At 41.1% G+C, this 25,876-nt stretch overlaps 1 protein-coding gene across 28 annotated transcripts in view; it reads right to left on the minus strand.

The window, feature by feature from the left end:
- RBFOX1 (RNA binding fox-1 homolog 1) overlaps positions 1 to 25,876 on the minus strand; it is a 1,472,193-nt gene that overhangs the window by 139,578 nt on the left and 1,306,739 nt on the right. For all 28 annotated transcript variants that reach the window (XM_053365865.1, XM_053365877.1, XM_053365871.1 and 25 more), the window contains one exon: positions 18,458 to 18,700. In XM_053365865.1, coding sequence (XP_053221840.1) covers positions 18,458 to 18,700 — 243 coding nt within the window. The remainder of the gene's footprint in view (positions 1 to 18,457; positions 18,701 to 25,876) is intronic.

Below are 25,876 nucleotides of genomic sequence, written 5' to 3' on the forward strand. Positions count from 1 at the left end.
GAATGTTCTTTAGCCCCCTGGTGTTTACATTATGGGCTGCCACATGACACTATTTTGTACCCAATTCTGTGCAACATCTATATGATGAGTTTTCAAGCAAGGTGTCATCAATACACTGATGATACCCAACTCTACTTCTGTATTACATTCCATGTTTGCACAAAAGGACAGGTCACGCTTCTCACTTCTCATTAGAAATTGTGGTTGGTTTGTGGGTTTTCTCTGCCTTCTGTCATGTTCTTCATGTATTTTCATTTAACTATGAGAAGTTAATTACGGAATTGGCAACCTCTTGTTTCCCACTAGGTGACAAACCTGGCCTCTCACTCTGCTTTTGGCCTGGACAGAATTGCTTCTGGACCTGTTTTGCTTTGGAAGCAATGCTGGCTGCCCCAACATGAAGAATTAACCACCATTTCTCCCCTTATTCATCATATGCTCCTGCCTTTAAGGGCTCTTTCAAAATTCTCCTAACCTGAACTTCCCCAAAGCGTTTGCAGTTCCAAATGACCTCAATCAATATAGGGATGTGTTCTGTGCTCCATAGATCAGTGGTTGAGCACATGTCTGCAGAAGGCCCAGGCAGATAACAGAGACCCCTGTCGGAAACCGTGGAGAGCTTCTGACAGTCAGCATGAGCAATACCGAGCTAGATCAGTCAATATTCTGACTCAATATAAGGCAACTTCTTATCTAGCTTTGCTTGCAGAAGGTCCAAGGTTCAACCCCTGTTACCTCCAAGAAGGGACAAGGTTCAACCCCTGTCTGAAACCCCAGAGATCCACTGCCAGTCTGTGTTGACAATATTGAGCTAGGTGGATCAATAGACTAGCTCCGTGGTAGAGCAGTGCTTTGCATAGGGAAGGTTCAACCCACACAATCTTGAGAGAGGCCCAGGAAAGACACTGTCAGAAACACTGCTGGCCAGAGTGGACAATACTGAGCTACATGGCTCAGTGGTCTGACTTCATAGAAGCCAGTTTTCTATAATTCCTGGAAGGAAATAAATTCTAATTGAACCACTGGCAATGGTATCCAGCCTCTCCTTGAGATGCTTCCTATCGCTGTCTCATTATAGGTACTGTAAATATATTTGGTCATATTGGACACTTATGAACCAGCAAATCCTCAAACATCCCAAAGAGTCATAAAAGTGTAAGAAACAACTGAAGCTGGTGGCGGCTGCAGAACACTGCGGAAGGAACAGAATGTGCTTCCCAGAAGTTTTAGTGTCAAAGACTTCAAAATAAAAAGAAACAAACACAAAGCCATTTACAACATAATTGCCCTGCTGTGAGTTCTGCCTTTGCTGATTTGGATCATCTGCTGATAGCTAATTGGTTTGCGCACATAAAGATGAAATGGCAAGGTCATACCCGTTTGACCTTCTAGCAGCTGAAGCATTCAGTACAGCGGAAACAACAGTAAAGAGGCAACCAGGCAGTGGCTTCCAGCAGAGGAGAAGATAGGGGTTAGGAAGATAAAGTAGGTAAACAGCCTGATTCCACTTTGCAGTATGCCAGGAAAATAACTGGGAGGTTCAGGGGGGCATGGGCCTTTGCATCAAGGCAGAGGGTGGCCATCCCCAAACTTGGTTGGACTCCATAGACTCAACTAGGGATGCAAGTTCATCACATGCAGCGCTGTTTCTGTTCTACTTCAGACAAAAACTGCCTTATTTGACTCTTTGTCTACAATGGTAGATGCTAACATGGCATTATTCCACACCATTCATCCCAGTGCAAAGGAAGGTAAAAGTAAAGGGACCCCTGACCATTAAGGCCAGCCACGGATGACTCAGGGGTTGCGTGCTCATCTCGTTCTATAGGCCGAGGGAGTTTGTCTGCAGACAGTTTCTGGGTCATGTAGCCAGCATGACTAAGCCACTTCTGGTGAACCAGAACAGCAGACAGAAATGTTGTTTACCTTCCCGCCGGAATGGTACTTGCATTCTGACGTGCTTTTGAACTACTAGGTTGGCAGGAGCTGGGACCGAACAACAGGAGCTCACCCCGTTGTGGGGATTTGAACTGCCAACCTTCTGATCGGCAAGCCCAAGAGGCTCAGAGGTTAAGAGCACAGTACCACCCGCGTCCCAGTGCAAAGGAAACACAATGCAAATGCGAGTGGGGACATAATCAATTACGTATCATTTGTGAACCAAAAACAACAATAACGCTGAATAATGATAGTATTCCCTGGATTGATTTCTGTTCTGGACAAGAACAAATAAGTGAACAACAACAATTTTCACTGTTGTTTCCATGGGAACTCTCTGATATCCCTGGCCTCAACCAATATGGCCAATGGGCCGATGGATGGAATACTTTGAGCCAATTGACACCTGTGGCCCAACAACATCTGAAAGGTCACTCTGATGCCATGAAAGATGGGTAACATTCAAGTGTGACCCACAGTGCAGAACTTTCTCTAGGTTCTGTGTCCCCTTCAAGGGTCCTCAATCCCTTGTCCCTGTCCATATAGTAGCAAGCCTATATGATGAGAGTTGAGAAAGACCATGTCACACATCCATCATGGGGGTGGGGGCAAGATGAGACACCCAACACTGGAGTGACACCATTGGTGGGGTGATATGAGACATAGGTTACATTGGAATTGAAACAAGCCCATGTGTTTCCCAAGCCTATATTTCCCAGCTTGGTCAAGTAAGTCCACTGCTAGGTGTGGGCTTGCTTAGGCAAAAAGGTACAAGGAGTCCAGAGTGTGTGCCTATCATGTATATGTGTGGGAGACACCACAGGGAATTTCCCCTCTTGTGTCTTCCCTTCTGAGTCAACACTGGGGGGGGGGGTCAAGGTTACACCCACAGTGGCAAATAGATGGTGAAAGGATCTCTTATGGTGAGACTGAGAGAGGAAAGGAAAGCTCCCAGGTGAAAGCTAGGATTGTCTGTCATTTACTATTGGTGGTTGGGATTAAGAACTACCGTTAGATAGAAGATTTGGTATTTGTGCATTGGGGTTTTTCTGTGTGTGTTTTAGGTACCTGATGCTCATTTTTTCCTCCCTTATTTTTTATGCTGTTGCTGTTACGAGAATCTGTATTTTGTTGTGCAATAATTATTGTGGTATATATGTAACTGTTTGGATTTTTATGTTGCATAGGCAGTGCTGGATTTACGTATAAGCTAAACAAGCTATAGCTTAGGGCCCCACTCTCTTGGGGGCCCCAAAAAAATTTAAAGGAGAAAAACCTGGATGTACATTTCCACAATATAAGATAAAAAACAAATAAAATAAAACCTACATACAGCAACAGTGTTTTGTGTTGTGTAGGCTCCTATTTGTTATGTGCGGATGGCTTTAGATACCTATTAACTCCAAAAATGACCATATAGCATACATTCAACACAAAAAACAGCGACAATTTGTTGTTGACAAAGGACAGCTGGACATATAAAGGGCCCCATTACCTTCGGTAGCTTAGAGCCTCATCAAACCTAAATCCGGCCCTGTGCGTAGATATTATGTTATGTATTGACATTTGTGTTCTATGTTGTAAACTGTCTTTAGCTTTTGTTACCCTTGAACACATCAGGACTTTGCACATGATGTCAATGTACTGAACGTGGGGAAGTACTTTAAGATTCTTTCTCCCCACACCCTTTCTGGTAAAGTTCTTCAACAAGTGTAAAAAATAAATCACTAAAAAGTAGAGGGACAGGAAGGGGGGGGACCCATGAAAATTCAGAAGGTCATTTCCACTTGCTTAACACACAGGCAGGATGCCTGAAAGAGAGAGACAGTAAAGAAAGTCAGCTCATTCTGTCTAGAAAAGGATATGAGCTACATGTAGGTTTATTGAGCTGTTCGCAAACTGTGCGGCAAGGCTTGGAATACTGATATCTTCTTACAGCCAACAGGAATTACAAGACCAGAAGGCAGGGGAGTCTTGGTGGCAAAGAGATCCCTAAGTAAAAAAACAAGGGCCCCTTCCTGTCCATATAACATTGAGAATGCCAATAGCAAAGTATTAGACCATCTGCTTTGCAAGCAAAAGATCCCAGTTATTTATGGCTAACTATGGCTGGAAAGGACTGTTCTGCAACCCACAGAGAGCCATTGGCCATTTCGGGTAAGCTAGTGCAGTTAGGAATGCTGCCTAAATTACCCACCAGATTCCATAGTCCCTGAATATGTGTTTGTGTGTATATATTTCTGAGAGCAAATATGTTTATAAATGCACATTTTCAGAGAATACACACACACACACACACACAATATTTAAATATGTGTTTTTGTGCCTTTTTTAAAGAACATGCATTCATGTGGAATATTTTTATATTGTAAACCACCCTGTGATCCCTGGATGAATGGTGGCATAGAAATTTTTATAATAATAATAATAATAATAATAATAATAATAATAATAATGGGAATGTGGAATGTGGAACAAACTTTTAGGTGAACAAATGTGAAAGTGACACAACCTAGAAACGGGGTAATTCCCCAATCCCTGATTTTTCTCTTGTGTGTGTGTATATATATATATATATATATATATATATATATGAAAAAGAATAAGCTCATTGTCAAGCGACAGTCAGTCATGTAGCTGGCAGAGTCAAACAGCTGTGGATGATTCATAATACAGTGTGAAAATAATATAAGGGGAGAAAGTAAATAAGGAGAGAAAGGGAGAAAGAAAATTCAGCCCAGAAGCAAGATGCAAAATGCCTTATAACCTGATAAAACCAGTATGAGTTTGCTAATATATGGCGCTTTCTCCATGTTATCATCAAAATCCCATACTTTGTAATACAAAACAGCATTTGACAATATGATTCATAAATCCTTAACGTGATATACTGGCCCGCTGGGGTTTCATTATTTGGATTTCTAGTTTGACCGATTGCATAAAAATACAATCAACCCCCTCAAAATCCATTAGGAGCCATATTATTTCCAGACATGCTAGTGTGTGGAGACACACACACACACATACACACAATTTTCCAACTTTCTTTTATTTTTACTGGCTGCTGTTATAGATATATAAGAATACACTGCAGTCCCTTAATGATAACTATCTTTGAGATAAAAAAAAAACCCCACACCAATTATTTGAACATTTAAATGCAACTAATTTTATATCCCATTTTTTTATTCCATTGCTAAGGCAGTATACCAGTGGTTCTCAGGTGGTAAGCCATACAGACACTGACACAAGAGATGGGGGAGGAATCCATTGGACCTAGATTCAGATTGTGACATTTCAGCTGAGTGAGGAGTTTAACCAGAAAAAAAGCAAAACTTGTGGGGCTCCAAGCCTCTCCTTCCCTTCACTGCATTTCCCCCAGTGTAAAACAAATTTCTCCAACTTGGGGCCGAGTTGATTTTCAGAAAACCTAGAAGGAACCAGCCCAGGGAATGCTGACGCAAGTTTTCTGGAAAACTGAACAAATCTAGAAAAAAAATACAAAGGAGAAGGCTATTGGTGGCTACTAGCCATGATGGCTGTGCTCTGCCTCCATGACAAGAGGGAATAATGCTTCTGAATACCAGTTGCTGGAAAGCACTGGAGGGGAGCGTGTTCTTGTGCTTGGGTCCTGCTTGTGGGATTGCCATGATTATCTGGGTGGCAACTGTGAGTACAGAATGCTGGACTGGATGGGCTATTGGCCTTGTTATAAGAATTTAAGGTCTCAAGTATATAAATTAAATGTTAATAAATTCACGAGGCAAACGCATATGTAAGTATGTAAACCACGTGTCTAAAATAGTACAGGAGAACAAAAAGCAATGGGGAAATTTCCCCATTGCTTTTTATATCGGTCCTGGAGGTCCTGCTGAACATGATTAGAAGCGACCGGTTGGTTAAAGGTATACAGGTCGGAGCCAAACAGTACAAATTGAGAGCATTTGCAGATGACTTAGTCTTGACGTTACAGGAGCCAGAATCTAGTACTAAAAGGGTTTTGGAACTAATTCAAGAGTTTGGTCAGGTGGCAGGATTCAAATTGAACAAGTCAAAAACTAAGGTTTTAGAGAAAAACTTAACATTGATTGAAAGAGAGAGGTTTCAGAATGAAACAGGTTTGACTGTGGTTAAGAAAGTGAAATACCTGGGGATTAATATGACAGCTAAAAATGGGAATTTGTTTAAAGATAACTATGAAAAATGTTGGACGGAAGTGAAAAAAGATTTAGAAATTTGGTCAAATTTGAAGCTTTCCTTGTTGGGCCGAATCGCAGCTATAAAGATGAATGTATTGCCTAGAATGTTGTTTTTGTTTCAAACATTGCAAATTGTGGACAAGATGGACTGTTTCAAGAAGTGGCAGAAAGATATTTCTAGATTTGTCTGGCAGGGCAAGAAGCCTAGAATAAAATTTAAGATATTAACTGATGCAAAGGAAAGGGGTGGATTTGCCCTGCCAGACTTTAAACTTTATTATGAATCAGCAGCATTCTGCTGGTTGAAAGACTGGCTGCTTCTTGAGAATACAGACATTTTGGATTTAGAAGGTTTTAACAACGTTTTTGGGTGGCATGCATATTTGTGGTATGACAAGGTTAAAGCACATAAAGCATTTAAAAACCATATTGTCAGGAAAGCATTGTTTAATGTTTGGATTAGATATAAGGATTTATTGGAAAATAAAACCCCAAGGTGGTTGTCACCAATGGAAGCGAAAGCACAGAAAAAGCTCAATATGGAGGCCAAATGGCCGAAATATTGGGAAATTTTGGAACAAGAAGGACATAGACTGAAATTGCAGAGTTTTGAGAAACTAAAAAACAAAGTGCGAGATTGGCTTCATTATTATCAGATAATGGAGGTATATAATTTGGATAAGAAAATCGGCTTCCAGGTGGAAAAATCAAAATTGGAAACAGAACTGTTAGAACCTAAAACTAAGATTTTGTCAAAGATGTATAACTTGCTGTTGAAATGGAACACTCAGGATGAGACGGTTAAATCTGCTATGATTAAATGAGCACAAGATGTTGGACATAACATTATGTTTGCGGACTGGGAACAGTTGTGGACCACAGGTATGAAATTTACGGCATGTAATGCCTTAAGAGAGAATATTATGAAAATGATATACAGGTGGTACATGACCCCAGTCAAGCTGGCAAAAATTTATCACTTGCCCGATAATAAATGTTGGAAATGCAAAGAAAATGAAGGTACATTCTTTCACCTTTGGTGGACGTGCCCAAGAATTAAGGCTTTCTGGGAAATGATCTACAATGAAATGAAAAAGGTATTTAAATATACCTTCCTGAAGAAACCAGAGGCCTTTCTTCTGGGCATAGTCAGCCAATTGGTGTCAAAGAAGGATAGAACTTTTTTTATGTATGCTACAACAGCAGCAAGAATACTTATCGCAAAGTACTGGAAGACACAGGATTTACCCACTCTGGAAGAATGGCAGATGAAGATGATTGACTACATGGGATTGGCAGAAATGACTGGCAGAATCCATGACCAGGGAGAAGAGTTGGCGGAAGAAGATTGGAAGAAATTTAAGGACTATTTACAGAAATATTGTAAAATTAATGAATGCTAGAATGATGTCGGATAGAATTTAAGTGGTTTCCAGCTGTAATGTTTTGAGTGATATGGAAAAAAAGGTGTGGAAATAAGCTAAAAATTACTGATAAGGATTTGCTGAACTAATAATCTGAACTGGAATACAAAAAAGGGAGGTATGAGGAGGTTGGGGAAATATGTTAATGAAAAAAAACTATTGTGAACTTCAGGCGTTTTTAATTTTTTTTTGTATTTTTCTATTTTTTGTTATTGTTTCTTTTTTCTTTTTGACTCTTTTCTTTACTGTATTAACTTTGAAAACTTTAATAAACACCTTTTTTAAAAAAATAGTACAGGAGAACAATCCTGAAACCATTTTGACTCTCCCAAATTGACCTCAAATGTTTCTCTGCAAGGAGGAAGGAAATGGGGAAAGCCTCTCCATTGTCTTTTGCTTACCTGTCTTTACGGCATCTTTGTAAGCATAGGGTGAGCCTGTGACCTGCTTCAGGAATTAAAGTATTTACAGGCACAAAAGAATGGCCAGGTTGCCCAAGTAAGCAATCACTGGACAATGTCAGGTATCCTGGCGGACAGGATCTCTGTTGTAGACTGCCTCCTTCTGTGATGTACGTATGATGTTTTTCGGGGTGGTCTTGAGCTACAGGGTGGACAATTTCAAAAGTCTATATAAGGCCTTGCACACCATTGTTCTGGGTTCCTCCTCCCTCCTGCATGTGGTGAATGAGGACCCTCTTGCAACAGTTTAATGAAGATCAGGCTTACTAGCTGCTTTGCTTCTCAATATTCTCCGTTTGGCCTCTGTTATTTTCTCCTACCAATAAGAGACTCTATACGGGCTTAAGGACTCTACTTAAGGACTCTATACGGGCTCTTGGATACCCCACAAGGGAAAAGGAGCAGATTTTGTTTACATCAACCTGATGCAACAGGCTGTTCTTGTGTTCTTACCTGGGCACCATGGTATAAGAACATACAAAGAGTCCTGCTAGATTGACTGAGTGGCCCATCTGATCCAGCATTCTGTTTTCACAGCAGTCACTCACTTGCCCACGGGAAGCCCACAAGCAGCAGTGTTCCCCCCCACTTGTGATCTCAGTGTATGAAATCCTGGAATAACCCTCTCCATTGTCACCCCTCTCTTTTTTTCTTTTTGCAACTGGGTACCATTCACACTGAAAATAACAAATGCATATTTACGATCTAGCAGGTTCGTTTCTGTGCTTTACAATCTTCCACACTTCATTAACCTTTAGTTCCACAAGCATTTATGATCTCATAAGGATTTATTCAAACGGAATAGCTAATATATATCTGAGCAACTATATTTTGGCCATCATTATTTTTATATAAAAAAACCTCATAAAACCCTAGAGTAGCTACACTTTAAACAACTATACATTTTGTGTAGTCTGGATACATTTTAATGAAATGATGGAATGGTTCCTCTTAGCTAGTACAGAGATATTAGGGGCCTGCTGCCAATTAGTTGGCAGGTGGTTCTTTCAATTCAGTTTGTGATCTTCATATTCCTATTTGACAGATTCTTCGAGGAGAAGGCTACCGATGGCTACTAGCAATGCTAGCTATGTTTCACCTCCATTGTCAGTGTCCCTGTGAATATCAGTTTCTGGGGAACCACGAGTAGGGAGAATTGCAGTTGTGCTCAGGTTTTGGCTTGTGGGTTTCCCATGGGCATCTGGTTGACTACTGGTTGAATGGGATTCTAGATTAGGTAGACCTCTGAGCTACCGGTAATCCAGCAGGGTTCCTCTCATGTCCTTCCATCAGCCACTCTTTGTCTCTCAATTTTATTTCCCTTTCGGTTCATTCCTTTCTGTGTGGTTTTTATGTCCCACCTTTGTGGGTTTTACACCCTTCCTGTCCTCCTGTTATTTAACAAAAGACTTACATAAATATCATGGCAATATGTACACATCATAAAACAAACATTAGCAATGTAAGAAAACAACAGTGGCAACATTTAGAAGAACAGCAGCACCACACTTGCTACCCTGTGAAATTAACCAGCAAATGCCTGGTGAAATAAATACGCTTTGAAGTACACTCAGAACATTGCCGGTGTGAGAGACAATCTGATAACTGTTGGAAAGGAGCCACCACCAACAGGGCCCTGCTCTACACCACTGCCGCATGGATCTGAGCATTGGTACCATCATGAAGAAGAAGAAGAGTTTTGGATTTGATATCCCACTTTATCACTACCCGAAGGAGTCTCAAAGTGGCTAACATTCTCCTTTCCCTTCCTCCCCCACAACAAACACTCTGTGAGGTGAGTGGGGCTGAGAGACTTCAGAGAAGTGTGACAGGCCCAAGGTCACCCAGCAGCTGCATGTGGAGGAGCGGGGACGCGAACCCGGTTCACCAGATTACGAGTCTATCGCTCCTAACCACTACACCACACTGGCAAGGACTCACCAGCTCTTAGAGTCCTAATCCTGGCTTTCTCCCATGTCAAGGGTCCTTAGCCTGCTGCTTTATTGGGCCCTTATTTCTCAATTGAATTTTATATATTCTCCTTTCTCTCTCAGGTTCTGTGTCTCTCACTAGAAGAGTCATAGTCCAGAACATCTAGAAGGCAGCACATTGGCTGCTGCTCATTTAAGGGATGTATATCCTATCCTTTGACTTACAGCAGCATTGAAACATTCACTTAAAACAATACAAAATCCAATAACTTTATAGATTAAAGTAACAGGCAGCAGCACAGTGAAAACAGCAGAACTGTTTTCAGACACAATGTTAAACCGTAGTTTAGTGTTTCATGCAAGAGCCTGCTCCCACCCCACTGTTCTCCTCTGGCACTCTAAGGAGAAAATCAGAAACATGTGCTTCCATTTCAGACTAATGGGCATGATGTCAGTGGCTTTACATGCACAAAGATACTGACATAGGGGTAGGGCTCTAAGCCCACATCAGGTTCCTTCCAAGCCTCTTCGGATTTCCAGTGCCCGCCCTCAGTTGTAGCACAGGTTTATTCTGGTCAGTTTAGGGCTATCCATGTTTCAACAGCATGATAAATTTATTTAGCACCTTGACCTTTGTATAACAAGCAACCTAAACTCCAGTGCCCCCTGTGGTCAGAGCAGAGAATGTACTGGCAGCCTCTTCAATATATTACAAATACTTACATGAGATGTTCAGATCATTTTATGTAAAATATTGCAGGGTGCTCCCATTGGGAGTCCAACTGCAGTTAGACCAAGGAAGCATAGAATTCACCATATATAGCTGTGCTAGCCTATTGGCATTATATTTTTGTCCTTGTGCACACCGCTTCCACATAAAATATTTAGATTGCATTCAGAAACAGCTGGATCTTACGTGAATGCTTAGTCAATTAAACAGCAGTTGACACCTTTAGATGCACTTTCAAGCAACAAAAAATCAACAAGACAGCACACAGAAAAGAACTGCCAAATTTAATTACCCTTTTCCCCTCCCCTCCCCTGTTTTCTGGTAGGTGCGTTGCTATTTTGAGATGATCAAAGTAAAAATAAAGATAAAAGGCTGTTGATTAAGGTGCAGAACACACACAAGCACCACAAAGGAGGACAATTACACAAATAAGCTATTGTTGCCTCAAAGAAAGTCAAAGTTTGCTGGGTACTAGTGGAAACTGCTGGCTCAGAATCATTCATGCCACAGTGAAGGTAAGAGCATAAAAAGAGCCTGCAGGATCAGGCCAGTGGCCCATCTAATCAACCATCCTGCTCTCACAGTGGCCTATGGGAAGACCAGAAGCAGGACCTGAAATGCACCATAACAAACTAGCAAACAAACCTGGGAGAGGGGGAGACAGAATGCTCCCTTCTGTCATCCCAAAGCAGATGTCAATTATTCTTTAGCATATGACTAAAGAGTCCTCTAGATGTTGATGGACTACAACTTCCATTATCCCCAATCACTGGTTATGCTAGTTCAGGCTTATGGGAGTTGTAGTCCAATAACATCTGGAGAGTACCATGTTGGCCATATCTAGCACACATCTTTCTCACATAACTGAAGTCAAGTTTGGTAAGGTCTGTGCGATTCCCAGGCCAGCTTTCATTCAGACTTGACCAGACCTCACCTCATCTGTCCTGACCCATCCAAAACACCATGACAGACACTCTTACTTGTGAGTAAGAAAAATATCTTTTTTCAGGCTAGCACTGATACAGATTCAACTGCACCCAAACCAGATTAGTAAGTGCACAAGCAAGGCAAGGGATTCAGAACTCAATGGACCTCCTGCCCAGCTTTTACAGATGAGGTGAAGAACTTTCACTCATGAATTTTCACTCCTACTTTATGGAAATTCCAAACGTGCAGACCCACACTTCATCTGAGCAAATGTGTCTGAAACCATCTACGGAGGCAGTACCTGGTTCTCAGCTCTCTGTGTATAAATAAACTCAACCCTTCTGCTTATAATGAGGACTAGCAACTGTATAGGAAGGAAGATAGAACATATAACTGTTACAATCACCAAACCCAGGAGAATAGTGATGGCAAATTCAATTGCAGATGGGGCAATTTTATATCAACACTTATTCTATTTCACTGAGTAATATCACTATTAAATATATGTGGTGACATTGTATCAGCAGAGGAGGAATTATGAAAGTGGCTCATAAAATGCAGAAATACGTTTCCCCTTTCGGCACTGCTTATATTCTTATATTACGATCTGAACATTATGAACCCCTCTGTGAATTAGCATCTTTTGTAGTCATTCTCCTTGCTTCTTTTCTTCTTTCCAAAGTAATTGCTCCATCACAACAACATTAGGGCTACATGGTTTCATTACCAAGGGGCAGATTGTTTAAGTGTGTGAGAGAGGGAGGGAGGGAGCCTTGAATGATCCTGTATGTGGATGCAGATCTTCATATCTATTTATTTAAAGTCCTCACTCTCATGCTTGCATAGATCTGTGCCTGACAGAAGCAAGAATAAATGTGTTATGTTGGTACAGCTATTTGCCTGCCCACCCCCTGACTTCTCCCAGCTGCCTAGCTGGAATTTGGATTGTCCTGTGAGTTCCAAACCAGTAGTGACTGGTGCCCATTGAGAATGGTAGACAGAAGGCAGGGAGGCCAACAGTAAGTGGCGCCATCCACACATTCTGTACTGAAGACAGAATAAGGTGGTTGGGGCAAAGCCCCTTGTGCCCTAATGGACCAGCCTCCTCTGTGATGAATCTATTCATCCAGGTCATCTCATATTGGAATTCACACAGACTTAATTTCTCTTCCCTCTCAAGAAGACGCCCCAAGTATCTGCACAAATAAAGCTATCACACAGAGACCTATTTTCCTGCACTGCTCTCATTCTGTGCTGCCTACAAATATCTAAAATAATTCCAGACCTTCAATAGCGCCAAGGCCCAAAATATATTCTCCTGGAGAGCGGGGCTGGTGGGGGACAGTCTGAAGTGAAGGACTCCACTTGCAAGATTTCACTCCAATTTAATAAGTGTCATTGCAACTGACAACTTCTTTCTACCCATAAACAAACTACTACCAGCCTGCCAATTACAAAAGTCGGGGGGAGCCATCATTAACTGAGCTTAACCTGGAAGAGATATCCCTCTTCGCATTTAGCGAAAAGGAGAATTACCTTTCACATAATAATCCTAGGGAAGAATCAATTTTAATTAAAGTGTTATAATGTGAAGCCAAGATGTTGAAGGTCAGATGCAATTTAAGCTATAAATTAGCTCTTTCATTTTGACTAAGTCTGCTTTGAAACTAGTGGTTTGTTTATTCAGCAGAATACACAACTTTGGGGGGTTTGGTTCCTCCTCCCTCTTCCTCACCCTATGAGAAATATTTAACACCTTAAGTGCATTGTAAACAATGAGAACCACCAATATTGAAAACCGGTAATACAATACATAAGGATATGAAAATAATACAATAGCTAAACGTCCAAAGAATAGCTGAAACATGGAAATGTGAAGCACAGTCCAGTTAAAAACAAAGGAGCACCAGTATAGGAAGCAGGTGGATATGAGCTCTGTAAAGTTGTTGGTGTTATGTAGGTCTCCGTATGTGCCACTTAAGGTTATCAACTGTCAGATAAATTATACGTAGTATAGTAGTTCAAGATCACAGTGAGAGATTAGTGTCAAAGGCCCATTACTATTTCTGCAGCAGGGGTCCCTGTCTGCAAGTCCTAGAGCTACCTGATCAGGATGAAAATGGAGCATTTTAGCCACTGAGAAGTCATCTCACCCATTGTGCTGATTGGAGCCAATCAGAACGACAACAGGTGTATCAGCCACTAAGGACTGGCTCCTAGGGTCACTCTAAATAAGGGACGCAGGAAAAGCACTAAGGAAGAATTGTTCTATATGCTCCAAACCTTTAGGAACACTGAAAACACAAGGTGTTTCAGTTTCAATGGAAAGAGGTGCAAGCTCTGTTACATACAAGGAAAGCACAGATTACATCGCTCCAAGAAAAGATACTGGAGCACTCAGAATCATTTGCCCATGCGCATGCACAGAAATTAGTAGATGTAGCCGAAAGGGAACACATGGGCATCTGCATTGATCATTGCAATGCACCCCTAGTTATCATAATCTTAGATGGGGTGTGCCTGTGAGGGGGCCTGGCTGTGACTATCATGAAGGGATCTTGCACTTCTGAATTTGCCACTGCACTACTGTCTATAACAAAATGGGAAAGGGCTGCAGCCAAGCACTAGAGCATCTCCTTTGCATGCAGAAGCTCCCAAGTTCAATCACGGGTGTCTCTAAGTTGTGTGGTTTCCAACCTCTATTCACTGCATGCAGCATTGTTTCCATTCTGCTCCAGTTCATCTTCTTGCAAAACTTTCATTATTCGCCTTGCTTCCTTCTGTGATGAAATGATGTACATTATATAATTTACATTGTTGTTTATTTATCCTACCCTATTCATTTCAACGGAAAGTAAATTCAATGCAAATGTTGGGGAGGGGTCAATTAAGTATAATTTGCAGGCTGAAAAGAACAACAACAACAACAACAACAACTACAACAACAACAACAACAACAACAACAGTGAATACTGATTGTATTCACTGGATTGAGTTTTGTTCCAGACATGGAACAAATAAGTGAATATTGGCATTTTCTACTCCTATTTCCATTTTCATCAGAGTTCTCACATCTCTACTATTAATATAAATTATTATTTTTTTAAAAAAAGAGAGAAAAAAGCAAATAATTAATTCAGCGTGATCCAGCTGAAGCTAAGCCCTTGTTTAACTCTTTGACAAATTTGGTTTGGTTCACAATTTAAAGTAAATCTAATTGATTTACACTTTGCAGATCTGTGTGTAAATCAAAATAGTGGCTAGCCTTCAAATTTCACATCCCCCCAAAAAAAAAAGCTCAACAACTCTGGTCAATCCAATGGGTAGATCACTGCCAGTTTATTTATAGTAGGAATAGATCGCAGTCTCTTGGAAGTAGTTGGACATCCCTGTATTAGTGGAAAGTGTGCATAAAATGTATATATATATATTAGTGGAAATTTATCAGTGGAAATTACACACCCAAATGCATCATATTGTCTAAAATTGCTTTCAAAAACTGATTATTAGGAGGAATGCACACAAAAATGTTAATGATTTTTCGTGGAGATCACAAAGAGTTGTGGAAATATGGCAAACTGAAGATTGGGGAAATGAGAAACAGAGGGTCATCAAAACTGACAGATTTCTTCCTCTAGACACTTTGATTGAAACTGAATGAGCTTAACATTGTCCAGACTTCACTGAGAACATTGCTTTACTATTTGCAGTGGCAATAATGTGTTAGCCATTATCACTCTCATCTGATAACAGAAATAATTTCTTTATCATTCTCTTCATTACTATGTATCTTTTTGCCTATGAATATGATCACGTTCTTGACATCCAGCTGTTGCTGTTGTTTCTTAAACCAGATCAACACAGCCTAGTTTCTAATCTGTGGGGCAATTTGGCAGACTCTTTGATGCACATTCCCACACCATGCAATGTAGTTACAAAGCAATGTAATGTAGCCAACCCCTTTAAAATTCTGCTCAGTGCCTATGATGATGCTTTTCAACTGTAATACATGTTTGTTTCATTGGGCACACATTTGGCTTAACATCAGGAACTTGCTTTCATGTGCAACACCCACCTTCATACTTTGCTTCATGAACCTTCACACTTTCCATACACTGAACTTTTTAAAAAATGTTGTATATGAGGTGGGATTTTTAACCTTACTCCTTTCTAATGTAAGCAGAAGCAGATCCAGCAAGATAAGGGACAGAACATCTAAATTACTAGCAAGTTTCCTTCCCTATAAGAATGGATGGGTGAATCTATTTCCTGTCCATTTCAGTTCCCCATTAGTTCATTCAGAAATCCATTCCATCCCATTTTCACATCATTCTGTTAATTAAAATCTCACAATTCAACTATGTACTGTGTGAAGAAGTCATTCAGTTTTGTTGGATAGCCCCATGTTCCACTATTATGAGAGAGGAAGAAGTTATGAATGACAGGGATAAGTGGATAGGGATAAGTTTTTATCCCTATCCACTTTCTCTACACCATGTGCAATGTTATAAATGTGCATCTTGTCCTCCTAAACTAGAAAGTCTCAAATGTTGTAACCTTATAGGTTCTGTATGCTTCTGTTTATACAAGAGATTATACAAGTGGAAGCAAAGCTTTGGATATAGCTTGTTTCTCATTCAGTCCTCCAGTGCAAGTGTGGAAAACGAGCCTCTTCCATAAGTGGATCATGACTTTCAAATGTGGTAGAGCACCTTTTGGATACAAGTGAGAACATTTTGCTTGTTTGTTTTGCAGAGGCTGAATTGTTTACCAGACATGAATCCATTAATAAAGCCTGATGCCACACATTCTGAGATACACAATGTCTCCTGAAACTCTAAAAAACAACCCAAAGTGAAGCAAAATGCACTATTTGGATATGAAACAAACCAAAACAAATGGGGATTGGGGTAGCTCATAAACTGGTGACAACATGGCTTGGATGTGCGATGCAGATGTTGCAATGGTCACAACAAACAACAGAAAATGCACACTTTTTTGCTATATTCAGTGATATCTTTTATGTGTGGGGTGTTTTTTTTATGAAAAGAAGTCTATTTGGAAGCAACTGTAGAGGGGGTGGGCAGACTTGAAGTCTGCAGGATTTATTTTGCTTTCTCCCTAGAACCCTGAAAGCGCCAGCTGGAGCTAGGATGTCAGAGAATTTTCACAAAAATGAAAACAGGAGTGGAAATTGCTGAATTTTGCTTATTTCTGGAATGAAAATCAATCCACTAAATAGAATTGGTAGTCACTGTTGTTGCCGCTTTCAGTCACCTCAAAAATCATATTGTAGAGTTGGAAAGAGTTCAAAAAAGGGCAACCAAAATGATCAAAATGGTGGAGCAACTCTCCTATGAAGAAGGGTTGCAGCATCTGGGACTTCCTAGTTCAGAGAAAACACAAGTAGGAGGCAACATAACTGAAGTTTATTAAATTATGCATGGCATGGAGAAAGTGGATCGAGAAAAATTTTGCTCTCGCTTTCATAACACTAGAACTCATGGACATCCAATGAAGATGAATGTTGCAAGATTCAGGTTAGATAAAAGCGACTCATTCACACAGTGTACAGTTGAACTACTCATTCCCCGCACACCACACCTCCTGGGCCCAGAAGTCAGCATTGATCATTCTGATTTAGACTAAATTAAAGAAAAATATTGTCTCACCTTCTGAAATATGATTTGCTAGGTGGGAAGCTGGTGGGTTAAAATGTCTAGCTGGAAACAGAAGGAATTTGAAGCCAGTGGAAACCTGACTGTTTCCTATCAGAGCTCCATGCTTGGAAATCAGGGAGGGAGCCTGGCTTAATTCTAGAAGCCCAAGTGTTGATCTGATCTAGAAGGGCTCTTCTTATGTTCTTATGCTCTGATGGGTCTCTGCTTATGTTCTTATGGAAAACCTTATGGTGACTGTGGCCGCCGGCATATTTGTGCTTAAGCCAATCAATTTACACACAAGCCTTTGAAGATATTTCTGTTATCCAGAAACTCCTGAGGATGATGTTATTCAAAACATGTTGGGCATAATAAATAATATTTTAAGCACCTCCTACCTTCTGTATGAATTAGGTGCATAATTGTTCATTAAACTCTGCAGTACACCGATTCTCAATAACTGAAGATAAAAGGTTGAAACACCCAGCTGTTTAATCCACCAGATGTCATCCTAATAATCTCTTGGAGGCCATAGTTTTCAACAAAGAGAGCTACTAGGAACTACACACTAGGAACATGATATGTCAAATATTTTTTTCGCACAGCAATGTTCTGTCAATGATTGTGGTAAGCTAGGGGACAATTATAGCATTATGCACAGTTAATCTCACACATAAGTAGGTGAACACCATGTGCAGAATAAATACATGCAAGCACCTTAGATGGGAAGCCATGTTTCACACATACAGAGCCAGGTATTATTTTAAAGGCCTGGTGGTAAATCATCACAACTGAAATGAATACTTCACACTCCAAATACACAGTACTTAACAAACTCATATTAGCAGAAGAGATCCCTGTCCCAATGAAATCACAAACTAAATGTAGGCTAGTGGAGGAAGGGGAGAAAATGATGCACACAAGCAAACAGCTACCTCTATTCAGGCAGCATTCAGTTTTGGATTGGACAGGTCAGATTTCAACACTCAGATTTCAGTTTTCTGGTTTTACCAGGTCAACGGAAGCTTGAACTGGAGACTCTTCCTGAGGCTCCAGCTCAAAACCCCACTGATGCAAGAGGAGCCCCGAGTCCAGGAGGGTTGGAGGTTGCTCATATAGACTGCATTGCTGATGCCAATATTTTTTGCATGGGAAATTTAAATCTATCTATCTATATATATACTTACTGTGGCTGTGCCTGACACAGTTTGTGCATTTGTGTCACTTGTGTTTGGTTCAGAGTGCGTCTGCGCAGGTGGGTACATATTTAATGTGTGCTCTGGAACTGTGGTTTGGCCTGTGTAGTCGGGAGTTGGATGAGGGTGGGGTGCGGTGTACTCTGCGGGGATGCCGTTCTGAGGAGGAGCAAACTGAGCCGAGGCGTAAGGCTGTGCCATTGTGTCAGGAGGTGCTGTGGCTTCCTGATTACCCTGCAAAGGGGAAAGATAAAAACAAACAAAGAGAAGGTAGGTAAGATTATTAAGCTTGCCCTGCAGTTCGCTCCTGAACTGTTGCAGATTTTCAGTGCTCCCCCTTTGGTGATATTGCCTTCCCAGATTCTCCAGATGAGAAGTATGGGCACAACTACAGGTTGGGTTTTAACCACCGCAAAAATCTTCCTACTCAGTTCTATTTGCACTGGCTTGGCCTCTCTTATATGAACCCCCACTCCCTGAAAAAGGTATGCCCACATTTCACTGGATCCCACGATTGCATAAGCATCCTTCCTTCTGTTCGGAACAGAGAAAAGGCACAAAGGCTGCATCAGCAGCTGATGGAGCCTGCTGGATCAGGTCAATCATCCCTCCAGTCCGGCACCCTGTTCTTACAGATGACCCCATGGGAAGCCCACAAGCAAGCAGGACCTGGGCAGAAGAGTCCTCTCCTCTCCTGTGGTTTCCAGCCACGGGCATTTAAAAGCACAGAGTGCTCTTGTGCTCATGTACTGCTCACTGATTTCTCACTGGCATTTGGTTGGCCATTATGGGAACAGGATGCTGGACTAGATGGGACAGGCCTAGTCCCAATAATCCAATAATCACTTCAATGATCTGCGTAATCATTTTGAGCCTGAGGGCCAGCTTCCCTTACTGACAACCTTCTGGGGATCGCAACATGGTGGTGGTGAAGGTCAGATGCAAAAGTGGGCAGACCTTTTGGGTCTCCAAATTCCACAAAAGTGCTTTTAATATTTGGAAAGCAGACTCAAGATGTTATGGAAATATTAATCAATTAAAATGGAATGAAAGTCTGCTATATGTATCTATTGCTATATCTTAAAAATGCCATTAAGAAAACAAGAGAGATGGGGAATGATTGTCTAGGTGCAATTTGTTTTAAAGAGTTCTATGCTACCTTGAGCTCTAAAACAGATGTTATAGAGACCCCCACTGTTTCTCATTAACAATGACAGCCCTTTCACAAGCTTAGAATTAATATTCGTAGCATTCACTCTTAGTGCTAATTACAGCTAATATTTAATTAAGAGCAGTGAGCTTTGATACGATTTCTTTACTGACTTCCAACTTATTTCACTCCAAAGGCAACATTAAGCAACACTCCCACCCCTTTGCAATAATAAAAAAAAATATGTCATTCATTCTTGATCTCTCTGTATCTATGTCCAGATGGGCAGGACTTTGGTGCCCATGCACAGCCGAGTGAGGAGGGGGTCTAAAAATCCAGGAGGTCTGCCTTAGCACACTTTGAAGCAAGAAGAATAGAATCATAGAATTGTAGAGTTGGAAGGGACCGCAAAGGCCATCTAGTCCAACCCCCTGCAATGCAGGAATCTTCTGCTCAATGTGCAGCTCAAACCCATAACTGAGATGAAGAGTCTCACACTCTACCAACTGAGCTATTCCAAGAGACATAATGCACACTGCTGTCTAAGAGAGAGTTCCCAAGAAGACCACTAAGTTCGGATTCTAAAGCAAACCAGTAGATTTCCTGGGGTGGGTGTATGTCTAAATAGGCATTACTTGATCGAATCTTGCAAGGTTTGTTTGTCTGTCCATTTTAAAAAATATATCCTCCCAGCAAAACCCTAACCACATTTCCTCAAAATTAGGGATGGAAGCATCTGTAAATTTTGGTTCTCTCATTTTCCCAATGTTAAATACAGCTCTCTACATTTCTGAAGCAATTTGCATTTTTTAAAAAACAACAACAACAACCTAATCCAGATGAAAGAAATATTAGAATTTTAGTGTGGATTTTCCCAATAAACACATTTTCACATACAGTTTTGAATAATGCAGACTCAGAGAGAGAGATCCTGCTAACACTGAGTGCAAACTAAGCAAAAAAAATAAAAATGATTGAAAACTGTGTATCATTTGATAAGAAAAGGTTTTGTCATTTCTTTCCTCAGGCCTTGTACATACAGCAAAAATACATTCAATGATACATTCAGAGGGAAAGCTCTCTCAGAACTACACAGTTAATCTGAGCATGTGTTCCCTCAGCAAAGTTCATGCCACTCTGCCTGGTTGCTAACCAACACCTCCACCCAGCACCCTCTTAGCTAGCTGACATACACTTACAACAGAATTAAACCTTAAATTACAGTCTGTGTATCCCTGCTGATATACTTCCAACTGCTTGGTCCCAGACATTGGTCAGAGGACCAACAGCTGCTGGAACACTGCAGAAGCTTATTTGACCCAGCTTCTGCCAAGCAAGTTGTGTTTCCTTGCAGTTTAGAGGCAAGAACAAACTTGGCCTGGAAGTGTTGCTAGAAGCCAGGCCTTGTCACATGATTGTTTCATCTCTGGATCTGTAGACTCCTTGCTCTCTTCTTTGGCCCAGGTTTGGTGGTGTAACACAACTGAAGCAGTAGGGAATCACTGCCTGCTATTCATTGGTTTGCTTTGGGTTTGAGATCTGACATGATATCAGCAGCGATCAGATAAAAGCTTCCAGAGGCACTCCTTTCACAGTTAGTTCATTGTAAAGTGTTTTGCTACTCAGGGACATATCATTCCACACTTTCACTGATGCTCAGTTACCTCTCACAAAATTGGGAGCATGAAATCAGGCAGCACATAAACTGAGAGGCCTTAGCCTAAAGTTAATTGGAGGCCCTTAGAGGTCTGAGGAAACAGGTTTTTTGTTTTTTTTAAATGATATTTATTAGAAGTTTAAAAGATTACAGAGAAAAGAAGAAAAAAAGACAACAAAAAATTTAACAAAACATACATTACAATACATAAAAAAAACAAAAGGGGGAAAAAAGCATAAAAGCCAATACAACAATAACAATAAAAAACACACATCCAATATTCCATATCTTTATCTTTCATTTACTTGTTTCATCGACCTCCTCACACCTCCCTTTTTGTATTCTAGTTTAGATATTTGTTTCAGCAAATTCTTTCCATCTTTCTCAATTTTTATTGGGTAATTTATCTTAACAATCTAACCTATTAATTAACTCAGCAAATCCTTTCCATCTTTCACTATATTCTGTCGTTCAATTTACCTTAATTTATTTTAACCTTATCTTACCATAAAATACCTTAAAGCTTAAAACTTAATACTTATTTATACATAACTCCTTATATCATTTCTACTAAAGCCAAATAGTTTCATTCCAACATTTTCCCTAATACTCGTTAATTTTACACCAATTCCCAAAATAAATTTTTAAAAATTTTCTTCCAATCTTCATCCAACGTCTCTTCTTCCTGGTCTCGGGTTATGTCAGTCCTTACTGTCCATTCCATCTAGTCCATCAACCTGGTAATCTTATGTCCGAGGCTCTTAAGTCTTTTCCATGTCCCTTCTGCAGATCTTCTTCTTGTTTATACCTGCACTTTACCTTGTCTTTTGTTGATCTCTTTCTTAGTTTCTTTCCTTTCTCATTGAGGAGTGGGTCTCGGGGAGACTCCAACCCAAAAATATCTCTGTCTCCCCTAGGTCTGAGGAAACAGGTTGACTAAAAGGCCTTGACCTGTTTCCAGGAACACTTTTCAACTGCAGCCTGAGAGAGCCAAACTTAGAAATCTCAACCTGAGGGGAAGCTGGTCCCCTTAAAGGCCAGTCTGTGAAAAAGCAAAATGGCAAAGCTCAGTTTCGGCTCAGATATCCAACATTTAATGTCATGTGCTTAGGGTTGCCAGATTATCAGTTTCAGACATGCACCTCAAGCCTATATTTAGGAAGTAAAGTTTGATCTCAGGGCTATTGACTAGCTCCAAACTGCTATCAGTGTAGAATTTGCCATTATGTAGTTTAGTCATTAGGTGGCGCTTGGCTTAGTTGACTCTGGATGAAGTAAGGAGTTTCCTGTTGGATGTTCTGCTGGTATCTATCTTTGCCCACAGTTAAGTCCTCCACAGCCCCACTATCACGCTTATCCACACTTACTTTTCCTCTGCTCTTTACAGGCATGGCCTGCGATTTAACTGTCTGAGCACTTTTGTTTTTGCTCCAGAGCTTTCCCTGTGAAAACCTGAATTGATGTTTGATCTGATTCAACTTTAAAGAGCGGGTTTTTGAAGGGAAAACTTGGGGGCGGGGGGAGCTCGGATATGGAGTGTTAAAGCACAGACCTCTGTCTGGAAAGAGTGGGACAAGAGGCAAGTGTGGATAAGCCTTCAGAAATGCCTGTTCCTGCAGTCTGGAATGTCATTGACTTCTAGGAACCAGACATATTTCTACATCAGGGTCTCCAAGTGGTACTTCCCAGGTGTTGCTGGGCCACAACTCTTATTGTCCTTGACCACTGGTAATTTGAATTGTAATTCAAAACATCTGGAGGGTACAAGATTGGGGAAGGCTACCTTAGGATAAGGGACACGGGTGGCGCTGTGGGTTAAACCACAGAGCCTAGGACTTGCCAATCAGAAGGTCGGCGGTTCGAATCCCCGTGACGGGGTGAGCTCCCGTTGCTCGGTCCCTGCTCCTACCCACCTAGCAGTTCAAAAGCACGTCAAAGTGCAAGTAGATAAATAGGTACCGCTCTGGCGGGAAGGTAAACAGTGTTTCCGTGCGCTGCTCTGGTTCACCAGAAGCGGCTTAGTCATGCTGGCCACATGACCCGGAAGCTGTACGCTGGCTCCCTCGGCCAATAAAGTGAGATGAGCACCACAACCCCAGAGTCGGCCACGACTGGACCTAATGGTCAGGGGTCCCTTTACCTTTACCTTTACCTTTACCTTAGGATAAGGAAGCAAGAGCACCAAATAATTTTCACCTCCAGTGTCTCACAGTATTTGTAAACCTGTGCATGGCATGGCTCAGCAACATGGTAGCTGGCAAGCTTGTTTGCATGTGTATGTTTTAAGGAAGAGCCGAAAGTCATTGGCCTGTGCATGGCCACATTTCAACTCCGAAAGGTGCTTTACATGCCAGAGTATAAAATGCAGCTTATTGCTTTCTGTTTATATGCTGAACTCTCTTAAGCAGAGAAAGAGAAAATAGAGTCTATATTATGTAGAGGCACAAGCTTTTCTAGAAACACTCCAGATTGTTATGTTTTTTAAAAAACAACAACAAAACACCACTGTTTTAGATGTTCAGTACAGAATATCTCACATCTTCCTGTTTAATTTTTTTCCTTCACAGCAGCATTTCATCTGTTGCATAAAGCTTTTATAATTAAGAAATTGCATGATAAGTGTCAAAACATAAGGAGTAACCCTGTTATGTGTTTGAACACAAATGAAAGCAGGAGAAATGTTACTTGTGCAATGTTCATCTTTTGTGTAAGCATACATTTGCAGAACGATACTGTATTTATTCATTTCTTTGGTGGAGGGGCAAAGGAAGAAAAACACACACACACACACACACACACACAGACAGACACACACACAGACACACACCCCTCTTTCCACCACTGCTCACATTTTTAAAACTCTCTCTTGGTGTTTTATTCTTTGCTTTTATTTGATTTGGCCCCCCTTTTCTTTCCTTTCTTGTGTTCTGCCTCTTTGGCGGCAGATATTTCACATTCTCAGGGAAAGCTGTTTTCACACTGTAGTTAAATGAGGCAAACTGCATCATAGCCTCAGGGTATGGAAACAAAGGAGTGATATGCAAGAGAGAGAAATAGGTGGGGAGACAGAGAGGACCCCTCCACACACTGCTGCCACACACATATTAAAGTAGTCTGTTAACCTGTTGGTTGGAAGAGTAGCTCTTTCAGACAGATCAATTCAACCAAGAGACATTAACAGCATTACCTTCTTAATGATTAACTAGCCAAATATATATAATGAACGCAGAATGTTTCAGGGGGTTGTATATCATACCCTCCAACATTTTTCCAATGAAAATAGGGGCATCCTACTCAATGATGATGATGATGATGATGATTATTCCTTTTTATTCCCCACCTATCTGACTGGGTTTCCCCAGCCACTCTGGGCAGCTTCCAACATATATAAAAACACAATAAAACACTAAACATTTTAAAAACTTCCCCACACAGGGTTGCCTTTAGATGGACCGGGGGGGGGGGGGAAGAGATCATGTAACTCCATACCAGCCAACATTTCTCCGATGAAAATAGGGACATCCTAAGGAAAAGCAGGACATTCTGGGATGAACTCGGAAAATGGGACTGCTTCTGTAAATCCAGCACTGTCCCTGGAAAATGGGGACACTCGTAGGGCCTGGTATATCTAAGGCAAATCAGAATCTTTTGCTTGCCTTGGAAAACCAAACAGTCACACACCACATTTTTAAAGTGAGGGAGGAAACATTCAAGAAGAGCCTTACTGGATGAGGCCCATGGTTCACCTAGTCCAGTATCCTGTTCTCATAGGGTCCAACCAGATGCCTCTGGGAAGCAATTGCAATTCTACCCCCTTGTGGTTGTTGTTGTTGTTGTTATTTGAATTTATATACCGCCCTATACCCTCAGGTCCCAAGCAACTGGTATTCAGAGTATTACTGCCTCCAGCAGTGAGGTAATACATAGCTGTCATGGTTAGTAGCCATTGATAACATTATCATTCATGAATGCTTGCATGTCCTTTCCCCTTGCTGATGAGGGACACAAACTTAAGAAAAGTCGGATAAATCAGACCAAAGGCCCAGCATTATCTCCACACAGTAGCTAACCAGGTGCCTCTGGGAAGCCCACAAGCAGGACCTGAGCACAACAGCACTCTCCCCTCCTGCAGTTCCTGATATTCAGAAGCATTTCTGCCTGTGATAGCAGATGACTGAGGGAATGGATCTTTTTCAAAATTCCTATCTGAAAAGACCTGATCTTGAAGTAATGGGTGGCTTAGAACTCAGCTATCCAGTGAATTTTGCACTTCTTCTAACACTGTGACATGGTTCACAGCAGCTGAAATGTCTCAAAATACATATTGGAATTTGTATCTTGAAAGAAAATGCTTAAGTAAGGTGTAACCCTGTGGTATCCAGTAGAGCATCAACAAGATACCTCAGAGCTCCCTCTCTGATGTCAGAGGTGTAGCTCTGATACAGAGATATCCCGGCTGCAGCAGTAACTTCATTGGGTCCAATATAAATTATTCTGAAGCACAAGGCTGTGGCAGGGGTGTTGATACACAAAAAAGAACTTGATTATCATCTAAATCTGTGAAATCCCAGCTCTGCCATGGGAGATTCCAGATGCATGCCCT

This window comes from Podarcis raffonei, chromosome 14 (genome assembly GCF_027172205.1).
Source record: "Podarcis raffonei isolate rPodRaf1 chromosome 14, rPodRaf1.pri, whole genome shotgun sequence".
In the NCBI taxonomy this organism is placed as follows: domain Eukaryota; kingdom Metazoa; phylum Chordata; class Lepidosauria; order Squamata; family Lacertidae; genus Podarcis; species Podarcis raffonei.